This window comes from Anoplophora glabripennis, unplaced genomic scaffold (genome assembly GCF_000390285.2).
Source record: "Anoplophora glabripennis isolate ALB-LARVAE unplaced genomic scaffold, Agla_2.0 scaffold669, whole genome shotgun sequence".
In the NCBI taxonomy this organism is placed as follows: Eukaryota; Metazoa; Arthropoda; class Insecta; order Coleoptera; family Cerambycidae; genus Anoplophora; species Anoplophora glabripennis.
In genome coordinates this window covers 244,311-256,104 of record NW_019416752.1, presented here as the reverse complement: position 1 = coordinate 256,104, position 11,794 = coordinate 244,311, and the positions used below count along the sequence as shown (strand labels likewise).

The window sequence follows — 11,794 nt, the reverse complement described above, 5'->3', positions numbered from 1 at the left end:
AATTTTATTTAAATTCGATGGGCGCTATTTTGATTTGACGACAGAGACAACTGACAATCGAAGGAATTTATTAATTTCATACATAATTTTTTCCCCATACATCCATGCAATCTTTTTGGATAGCGCTGTATATTTTAGATATAGCTGGTCTAATTCAATTCAAATCATTGAACATTGATTGATTCCGTTCGATAGAAAGTTTAGGTAATTTTCTTCAATTTATTTGAATTGGCTTAGTATCTTTAAAGTATAAATATTTACTTTTAAATTTAACAACTACTTGCTCATTTGTACCAATGAAAAGTGCAAGAAAATTTTCTATAGAAGTACCAACACTATCTAATTTTTTTTGAAAAAACATAAAATTCTTGCTAAACATTACTATGCAAATGTAATTTTATTTTATAAATATATTTCCATATTCAGTTTTTTATTTGTTGGGCAGAGGTAGAGACAATACACATTAAATAAAACAAGTGTGTGAAATTAATCAGTAATATTTTATTCATATAAATTATGTTTTTACCAAGTCGTAATAAAACAATAACAAAATAATATTCAATTAAAACTTATTATTTATCAGTGCGATAAAAAATCGAAACAATAACATTTTTAATTGAAAATTACGCATTACAATAAAATGGACTAGCACATCACAAACACTGATAAAATTTATAACAGATAAACAACAAAAACTTATCGATACATGTATTGTTTCGCTATTGTGCATTACGTTCTAGGAATTCGAAATGAATTAACAAAAGTGAATCATAACCAGTTGGTTGACGCACTTTTCACAATCGGAACCCTGTTTCTCTTAACAAAATGCAAAATACTAACTATCCCTATTGCAAATTTAATTATTTAGAGCTAATTGCTATTCATTCTTAACGTGATGGTGTCGAGTAATTTCTCAAAGTTTTTAGTAATATGGGTAATAGTAGTAGTAGTAATAAGCTACTTACTGGAAACAACTTTTTGTGGGAAAAAGCTTGCGAGTTGTTTACAACCGATGCGGCTTCATCAGAATTTAAATCCAGTCAAAATTTTTATACATTATATATTTCAGGAAATTACAAATTCAACTGCTTGTTTGCAAAAATAAACATCGAATATGTATTTCTTTACAATTTTCTGAATAAGCACTGAGAAACTAAAAATGTATGTAAATTTGACTGGATAGTTAGGGAAGAAGCTATAAATTTATTATATGATATACCGTGAAAAATCTACTTTTTAATGCAGTTACATATTTATATCTCAGTCATACAAGTTACAATCGAAGTGTCTACAATCCCTAGAAGTGTACAAAATAGTTAGGTTGACAAGTTGAATCAGTGTTTGAAGGATCAATAAATATTCTATATAAATTATATGTACAAAAATAAATAAAAACTATAAACAAAATATACAACTTGTACAGATTACAATAGAAAATTTATATTCTAGAAACTTTGGTTGGCCGAAGTAGTTCTAAAATATACAAGATATATTTACATTTTCTACATAGTTCAAAGATGTGTGTACTGTACCGAGTGTTTCAGAATGTTAAATTATACAGTCATCACTTTTGTAATATATTACAAATATGAAGTGAAACACCCTGTAGAAGAATTGTCTTAATTGTCCTCGTTTATCGTAAACTGGAATGTCGTTTTGTTGAGAATTGTTTGAGTGTAGATAACGAAAATGCCGAGAATTTGACCAAGTATAATCAAAACTAGATTAGCTATGAACAATGAGAAATAATTATGATAAATAATGATACAGTTGTTTAGTCGATATTATAGGAATTTTCCGTATGTCAAACACTTTTAAATTACGAATATTTTTAGAATGTTAAAAACAGTTTTTTTTTGTGTTTTATGATATTGAATTTTTTCATTAAAATGCACTTCTAAAATAGCTTAGTTACGAAAATACGTAAATTGATTTTGCTCTAAGATCAGTATTATAAAAGTAATACAAAAATATTTTTCTGACGGTTTCCTTATTATTTAATTAAAATTAACTGGTGTTGCTTCAAAATGCAATTAGTAAGTCTTTATTAAGTTCGCGAACGCCAATTAATCATTTTCCCAACAATGTGAAATAATTTTCAGTTTCCAAATACATCAGAGTACAAAATTATTGTATTATTAATCATGTCGAAACACAAACTATTGTTTACATTCATTCATTTGTTTCGAAGGAAGTAGACTGCAGGGAAAGTGTTTGCCAAACGGCAATACATTATTCACAACCAACACTTTGGTATATAAAACGAAATATACTAAGTACGTTTATCGTAGAAAGTCTATTATCACAAAACTTAATAACAAAGGGGTCGTCCGAATTTGCCCATTGCACTGTATAGGTCCCGAAACTGATGATTTCTTCAGGATCCTAAATCGAGTGGTGAAAACCGTTGGCGATTAAATTATGTGCCTCTGAATTTCCCTTTACGTTAGGGCTAAATCTGCACTCAACTGCGACAATCTTCTGGGGTCTCTTCTGCCGCGGTTGGACCCTCTGGTGCAGCTCGTGTGGTTGCTGTAACCCGAATCGGACCCGAAAGCGGAATCCTGCGAATATGGCTTAGGGATGGGCCGAAACGTCGCTAAGTGTCCCAGCACCGGCATAGTTTCGAAAGGTCCAGGAGTCTGTGTCATACACTGTATCCTGTGCGTTATACTAGGGATCTGCCGACGAATTGGAGGTTCCACACTACCCACTCGCGGATACAATTGCAGCAGGGCGTCGAGCAGCATCCCCTCATGGAACTCTTGACGCCGTCTATCCAAGCTTCGATGCCTCTTGCTACCGGGAACAGGAGGTAGAGGTTCGTGCGGTCTGCGGAACCGAGGTATTTCTCGTCTGATAAGCATATGATCCTGTCTGTACGGTGGCGGAGGCATATCTAGTCTCCGTCTGTCCATTTCGCCGCCCAAACTGAGCTCGTCTTCGGCGAATTCGTCTTCACTCTGAGGGGCGGGGGTTAGTTCGCTCTCGGCGTCGCTTAGTTCTTCGTAGACGGGGTTGTAGAGGTCCTGAGAACAGTACGGGTCAGGCCCTGGTGAGGAACACAGGAACACCGGGGGGTGTTGGGATATTGGGTAGCCACTGGGGTAGTGGATGTTGTTTTTGACGTCGATCATCTGAAACAAAAAATTATGTAAGTGTACATGATTACATTTTCTTGGAAATAAATAAAGCACTATGCATTTTTGAGGTATTCGAATCCATCGATAAGTTGAGTGTGATTGAAAATACATGTTTGTTCTAGAATAATGCAGTTTTACTTATTATCAAGAAGCCGAACTGATATTTTAGAAGTCAGCGAGTACTATATATCCAAGAGGTAACAAGGTGTCACAAATAAAGGAACGTTTTCCTCGTCCAAATTTAAAAATATTATCTTATACAGGGTGATTCACTAACAATGGGAAAATCAAAAGCTGAAGATACTACAGTGAAATGGTGACCATTGGCGCAAACATACCTTATCCGAAAGTTGATAGTTTCGGAAATACAGGGTGTTGAAAGTTAAAATTTTAAATCGTTTTTTGCTATTATTCTGAAAATATGTAGATTAGAAACTTGAAAATTTGTAAAACTATATTTTTTTAAGCGACGAATAAGATGCGTGTTGCAATTTCAGCGTTGCTCATAGAGGGCGTCACTTACGACCAAATTGATCGAAAATTTAGTTAATAATTTTTTACCCTATATGTCTAACATAAAACTTGATTCAAAACCTGAAAGAGCAATTATTTATTCACTAATTATGTATTCTTGTTTCATTTCGGTATCTCGATCAGTTTTCGAGAAAAATCGATTTAACGATCACTACGTTTTAATAATACGAGAAATTAAAGGCGAAACAAAGCAAGAGTTTCTTCATGTTATTACAACAATTAACAATACAACAAATGAAATACGTAATAATGATTTAAAGTAATTGTTCGAAGAATCCACCGTTGACACTGATACACTTTACACAACGTTTTCTGAGCGATCTTCGAGTTTGAAACAACATATTGGGATTGCGTCTGACTTTGTTGGCAGCGATTTGTATTCTTTGCCACAACTCTTCACGCGAACGAATAGATTTTTTGTAAAGTATAAATTTCATTCGAGACTAAATAAAAAAATCAAGAGGATTTAAGTCCAGACTTCTGGGTGACTAAGTAAAAATGCTTACGTGGCCAATCCATCGATTTGGAAAAACTGCATCTAAAAATGCACGCACTGGCCGAGAAAAATGCGGTGGAGCTTCGTTGTGCATGAACCATGTTTCTTCTTAAATAAAGTGGAACTTCTTCAAGCGGTGCAAACATTTTTGCTTGTCCAACCAGAAGTCCGGACTTCAATCCTCTTAACTTTTCTATTTGGTCTCGAATGAAAGATATAGTTTGCAAAGAATCTATTGGTTCGCGTGAAGAGTTATGGTAAATAATACAAATCGCTGCCAACGAAATCAGACGCAATCCCAATGTTGTTGTTTCAGACTCGAAGATCTCTCAGAAAACGTGTAAAGTGTATCAGTGTCAACGGTGGATTCTTCTAACAATTACTTTAAATCATTATTACGTATTTCATTTGTTTTATTGTTAAGTGTTGTAATAACATGAAGAAACACTTGGATTGATATTATCAAAACAGTGTTCGTTAAATTGATTTTTGTGGCGCCCCTATGAGCAACGCTGAAATTGCAACACGCATCTTATTCGCTTAAAAAAATATAGTTGCACAAATTTTCAAGTTCCTAACCTATACAATTTTAGAATAATCGCAAAAAAAACGATGTAAAAATTTAAGTTTCAACACCCTGTATTTTCGAAACTATCAACCTGCCAATGGTCACCATTTCACGAGTATCTTCAGCTTTCGATTTTCTCGTTGTTAATGAATCACCATGTATAAACGTTTGTTTTGTAATATAAGATATTAAATGTTAAAAAATGTTCTAAATAAACAAATGAGGAGTTACTTGAAATAAAATGGAATTAGATGCGAAAAAATTAAGTCTCAAATAAAACCACTCGCGTAGATAATCTAACTACATTTTTCTGAAAACCTAAGGCAAGCCACCGGAGAAAAATTGTATTTTGTCATGTTTGATATGCAAATTTAATTTTTATAAGTTTTATTGATTTGTTTGCTTTCTTATTTAATGGATAATACATATTTAGTGAATACTGATAATTTCAGATATCTAATCAATCCTTTTAAGAACTTAAGATAATTTCCAGTACATCATAAATGTGTCTCTAAGAAACTGCCATTCGTAGATTACTTAAAAAATATCTTATAGTTTTTAGAAAAAAATACGTAAATATCAATTTAGAAAGTTTCAATTGACTTTTAGAAGGCAATCCAATCGGACTACATATTTACTATAAAATTTTGATTGAAATATGCTCCAAAGCTTGACTTTGATTAAGACTTATAGTTACCTATAAATTCAACAAAAATGGTTTTTTGGTAGTTTTTGTTAATTAGTAGTCGAAGTCAACATTTTTTGCAATAGGTTTTAAGATAAACAAATAGGTAATTAAATTGACCGTATTAAGAGCCTCTAACCCAAATGATATTGCAAGCTTATATGCTTTATATTTTAGAATTAAGATCACTGCAAGTTACAAAACAACTTATAGTAAACACATATTGTAACTCTTTCTTTTTGTTGAATATCAATTTATTTCGATACACTAGGCGTATTAAAGAAATTTTCACATCAAAACTATAAAGTAGTTTTATTAGAATCATATACTTCAGGCAAATTGTGTCTCATGAAACGCAAAACATTAAATGAATTAACACTAATCAACACTTTCCAACGAAAAATACATATTTATTTTTCTCTCTATCAGAACAAACAGATAACAAACTCTTGGATATAATATTTCTCAGATACTATATTCTCAAAATGTACTAATGTACTTTTGTAGTAACCTGACACTCTTTGTTTCTTGCAGGTATATTGAGGATTTAAAATAGCGTGTAAATTTATATTAATAATTTTTGGTGTGGTTATAAGGGACGTGACTACACACTTTTATAATTTAATAAAGAAACAGGAAGATATAGTAAAATTTTTAACCCCCTAGATATCCTGATCTGAGATCATGAATGTTAATTAGTTATCATTTGCCACTCAGTTGTTTGAGAAATTCAATTTTCCAAAAACAATTGAAATGTTATGCCCATTTACGAGTTTTTTTAAATTTCTAACAATACTTTTTAGCGACAACCTACAGTATAAAATAAAGAAAATAATGGATAACATTATTTGAAGTTCGAAAACAAGGAGTATCTTTTTTTAATAAAATAACTTTCCACCTAAATTTACAAATAAAAGAAGGTTTTCCTTTTTTATAAATCCAGAGATATGTCGCATACATAAATAAAACATGTAAAACTGACGAATGCGCCAAATGAGATATTGTGAAATGCCAGTGCCCATTAAAATCATGTGGGTAATCCGACCAAATTGAAATTCCTATTTGGAAAAAGTTTAACAGGAAATTACTTCAACCGCCAGCTGCAAATTTTAGTGTGGTTTGTCAAAACCGCAGACCACTGGAAAGAATAGGAGCCGAGAAGAGTTAAATTTGATTTGAATTCAAACTTTTTAAACTGATTATTGTTTTATTGCAATACATTTACCACAGTTAACGTTACAGCGAAACTCGATTTAATGAAAAACGCAAATTTTCAGCTTTAAGCGAGTAAAAAATTTAATTTGTAAAAGTATGCCGAACTTTTCCTATAAACGTATTGTTTCAGAACAGCAAGTTTTTTCATCATGATTTTTGGTAATGTGGGTAAAGAGTAATATTTATCTACATATATAAATAGTTCACGAGAATGGTTTATTGAAATAATAAATAAAAGAGTTCATTAAAAATATTTTGAAATGCTACAGCAAATATGAATCATAAGAACAAATCTATGCGTAGAATATCGAAGCAGGCAATTATTTCAAATCTGCTTAATAAAAGACAGGTTATAAGTTTGATTGAAATTTTTAACTCGTTACAAATATTTTATGACGTCTCCGGACACCTTATAACTGAATTTGGTTGCTTTAAAAAAGGTTTCGGTCATTGGCTAAAGCGAAACACGCAATTATCCATCCATTATCAAAACACAACTATTTCAGTCAATACAAATAACGATCAACAAAATTATTGAAGCTTCACATAAAGTCATCAACAATAAAACACCTCCTAAAGCCTGGACAATTAACTAGCAACATCGAAAACAACTTTTTATAACTCAAACGAAAAATGCTTTTTAGCAGAAAAGCTTTTCTACTCAAACGTTACAGCAGCGAAACAATATGAAATTTAATTCTACTTTTGGAGCGAGAAAATTTGGATTACCTACATAGGACGTAATTCAAGTTAATATTTATTTTCTTTTTCAATAATATTTTGCTGCTGGCCCTCGTATTTTTACTCCATTTCATACGTATTATGCTAATTCAAATAAAATAAATAATTTTTCTAAAAATCTAACAACGTTATTCGCAATCAAAATTATGAAAAACTTATTACAAGATCCCCAACTAATAGTTTTGCAGGAAAAACGGCTCTTAAATTAATAATAGACAATACTGCTAAATGATGATTTAGATGATGATTGTTTAGAACCTCTGGAATCGTTCCCGAGTTCGTACTACATAAAAAGACATGGATATTTGTAGTCCGCTTCCTTCTCCCGTTCATTGTAGTAAACGAAAAAATTGCTGTCTAGTTCACTTTTAGTTAATAAATTAGTTCTACTTCTGTTTTCAATGCTACTAGACATACTAAAGTGATATATCAGTACAGTGATATTCAATTAATGGATACGGTGATCATGTATGGAAACGCTGATGAAAATAGCTAGTTAACTGTACATTTTCTTGTAGAATGATTTGCGAATAGGCATGCAGGTTCCAAAAAAGTTTTCATCGTATCGATGTCGTAAGTCAGTAACAGATAAAAAATCCTTTATTTGCCAAAAATATTAAGTTTTGGCACCTCGATTTATTTACTCTTCTAATATCGTCTCAAAGTTTGTAAACAACACGATATTTTTTCGGGAAAAGGTTAGGTTAAGTTCAATGCAAGGAACAGCGACGTTACGGTAAACTTTAACAGTTAATTACTTTCGTCAAAACAAACAAAAAAATCAAGAATAACGATATTTACTGAAGCTACGATCCTTTAATAAGTTTATAGTTTATGAAGAACCTTGAAATTGACCTTGGTACAGTCTACTTTGTAAATAGCAGTTGCTGCACGTGCAATTTAATTAAAAACCAACAAGTGACGTTGGAATTATAAGGGGTCGAAGGGGTGTTAATTCCTGATTAAAAATCTGAATATTTCTGAGTTGATGAAAAATTAAATTGAGGATATAATTGGTTAAAGGCAAAAATTGACTGACTTGATAGACAAATCAGTGGCAGAGATACTGGAAGGCATTGTCACTAAGAACCTCATATTTCAACATGAACGTTTTGTGTGTTGGATAAGTGCATTTCATTTGTATAGTAGAAAAAAGAGGTAGATGTTTTTAAATTCAAATTATTATATTATTATATTTGAGCTTCTTGTAGCTACATTGTATTTAAAATTGAATTTCGATAAAAAAAACTTTTTTATATCAATAGTTGTTTTAGATTCATTTTACTGTGTGGTAAATTTTGTTATCATAAAAATATAAAAATAGTAACAATTAGAAATGGAAGGATACACTTTTTTATTAGAAACACTATTAGAAATTAAATGCACCTATTCAATTTATAAAATACTTAGTTGCGTTGAAATTTTGTGGTTGTTATTGACGTTATATGGTAATACATCTACCATTGATTGACATTCTTGTAAAACTATTTAGGAATTTTTAACTTTAATTAAATAAACTAGTAACCCATGTTTCATCTTTCTACATTCGATATCTTTAAAGATAATGAAATAACTGTGAAAAATTATTTTAAATTTCAACATCCTTTGTCTCGAAAACTAGTGATTTTAGACACTTTGTTCATTAAAGTTCTTTTGGTTTAAAAACAACCTCTTGAAATTATGATTTGGAAAACGCCTTGTATACAATTTAGAAATCAATACAGGTATCTCTATAGACATTGAGGCAATTTGAGCGGTGAGGAATAACGTTGCTTTATTAATCATCATCATCCTAAGTGCGACAGCTCTATGTGAGCCCCGATTTCCTCCAGTCTCTTCCGCCATTGTCTTCGATTTCGTGACTCTTACATCCAGCTCTGACAACCGATTTTTTGTGCGTCCTTATCGTCTCTATCTCTCCACTTTAATTTTGGCCTGCCTCGTCTTTCCTTCCTTCTTGGGGGATATTTCTCGTCCGCCTTATTTATGCACCGAATATCCTTCGTACTACTTTCCTTTCGAAGGTTAGAAGTAGGATTTCGTCAGCTTTGGTCAAGGTCCATGTTTTCAGGTCCATAAGTCAGCACCGGTAGTATTAGTGTTTTGAAGAGCATCAGCTTTGTTTTGAGCGATAGCGCTCTGCTTCTGAGGTGTCTAGTAAGTCCAAAATAGTATAGTGTTGGCAATTAGTATTCTACATTTTATTTCCTCGGATATATTGTTTTCTTTGGTCACCAATAATACCAAGTAAGTTAAAGGTTTGCACTACTACTAGATTGTAGTCATCTATAGTTAGGTTTTGGTCTATGTGTCTGGCTCTGTTATCTGGTGTTGATATAATCTTCCCCTCGTTAATCCTTAGACCCATACCAGTGTCCCAAAGATCTCTTTAGCTCCCTCAATGTCCGTGAGACCAGATCCGCGTCACCTGCGCATGACATTACCTGCATGCTCTTATTAAATATTGTTTCTCGGTTGTTCAGTTCTGCGTCTCTGACTACTTTTTCTAGTGCCAGATTTAAACGAAGATAGGCCAGCGCATCCCATTGTCCTTATATTCTGGTGAACAGCTCTGATATTTTATTTTGCACTTTTACTTTGCATGTTACTTGGCACATTGTTATTTTTACTAGTTTTATTAGCTTCATAGGTATACCTAGTTCCATCATGGCCTCGTATAGTTTAGGTTTAATGATGGTGTCGTAAGTCGTTTTGAAGTCAATAACTTGTCCATGTCTGTTAGATCGGAAACCACTCTGGTATTCTTCCAATTCATCTTCAGTATAAGGGCTCAACCGTCTGTATATAATATAGGAGAATAGTAACGTTGCGTTATTAGGTTTTGAAAAATAAAAGTTTATAAGTAAAAGAATTTATAGAAAATTTACAACATACAAAAATTGTAGCATGCTTGGAATTTCAAGTTTGGAGGAATTTATGGTTTCCAAATATGCGCATCCTTATACAGGGTGTCCGGTAAGTACCTCCTAATCTCTCGGGAGTGTATAGGGGAGGTTAAAATAAAACTAGTCCTTCCTATAATTTTTTTCCTAATGTGCCCCCTAACGGAGTTATGGGGGGTCAAAGGGGTACCTAGAAATTAACGTTTAGGGTTATAACTTTGAAACCNACCCTAAACGTTAATTTCTAGGTACCCCTTTGACCCCCCATAACTCCGTTAGGGGGCACATTAGGAAAAAAAATTATAGGAAGGACTAGTTTTATTTTGACCTCCCCTATACACTCCCGAGAGATTAGGAGGTACTTACCGGACACCCTGTATAATAGAAAAATTTACAAGCTTTATGTCTTTTTTACTTATTATGCTGATAGCCTGGGGACCGAATGCATGACTTAGTTTTATGAGAATTTGAATTAGCTTAATACATCTTTCCTGTAATTCTCCACACAACGTTTTAAATTAATTTGATTAGTCAAAAAACGATTAATCTCTTACATGAGAATCTCAATCCTGAATGGCATTGTTCAGTCTAACGTTACTTAGAGGTTCCCAAGTCGGTCGTACGAACCTCCGTGCATTTCGCTATGCAGGAGCTGCTCTCCTGCGTTTGAATTGTCGGTTATTAAGCAGGATTTGTGAAGCGACTCTAATTTACGGTTCACTCCGCCTATTAGGGTAGATGTTCATCTTACATCTAAATGTTTGTTAAGGAACTTAACAGGAAGAATGTACTGCGGAAATAATATCTTTAGATTATTAAACTTTGTGGCGGGAACAAAACGCTATTTCTCCAGTTGTATTTTCCAGGGACTTGAAAACAATACAACGGGATGTATTAATATTTGCTTAATGTACACCGGATATATAATTTGCGAAGTTAGGATAAACAGCTCAAATTTACGAGTGATTTATTATCTGTATAATGGCTAGGTATTCATATACATCGTGTCTACATTGTTCGTCTCAACATTCAGATTTTTTTTCAACTATTTCCACAACCTTTAAGATGTAAGTATCTATTTTTTCTGTAGGTTTTAGGTAGGTCAATTTCGATACTTTTCGGAGTTTCTTGAATTTTTTAAAGTGTGGGAAAGAACTAGGCTCGAGTTTTGGGTAAAACTGAACACTGTATTCTGACATTTTTACTTTTTGTGATTTTTTGTGATGATCGATAACTTTGAATGAGTTATTTAACAAACCATTTCATTTATTAAATTTTTTACTCTGCCTTCTTATTAGAATTCAGTGACGTAAGTATATCCAGGATGTTTCAGTTCGAGTGAATCAAACTTTAACCACAAATAGAACTCAATAAATAATGCAGAATTGCCTTATAAAGCAAGGGTCTAAGTGAAACCGTTTTCACTGTACAGGGCTGTATTTGTCGGTTTTTAAAATCATATTATTTATGAAATCATTGCTATGCCTATAACGAATTGATTCAAACTTG

The 11,794-nt window shown here is 32.6% G+C and overlaps 1 protein-coding gene across 1 annotated transcript in view; it reads right to left on the bottom strand.

The window, feature by feature from the left end:
- Positions 1–584: 584 nt before the first annotated feature.
- LOC108913014 overlaps positions 585–11,794 on the bottom strand; it is a 153,466-nt gene continuing 142,256 nt past the window's right edge. Inside the window, exon 5 of the mRNA XM_023455413.1 lies at positions 585–3,137. Within this exon, the coding sequence (XP_023311181.1) occupies positions 2,442–3,137 (696 nt within the window). The 3' untranslated portion in view covers positions 585–2,441. The remainder of the gene's footprint in view (positions 3,138–11,794) is intronic.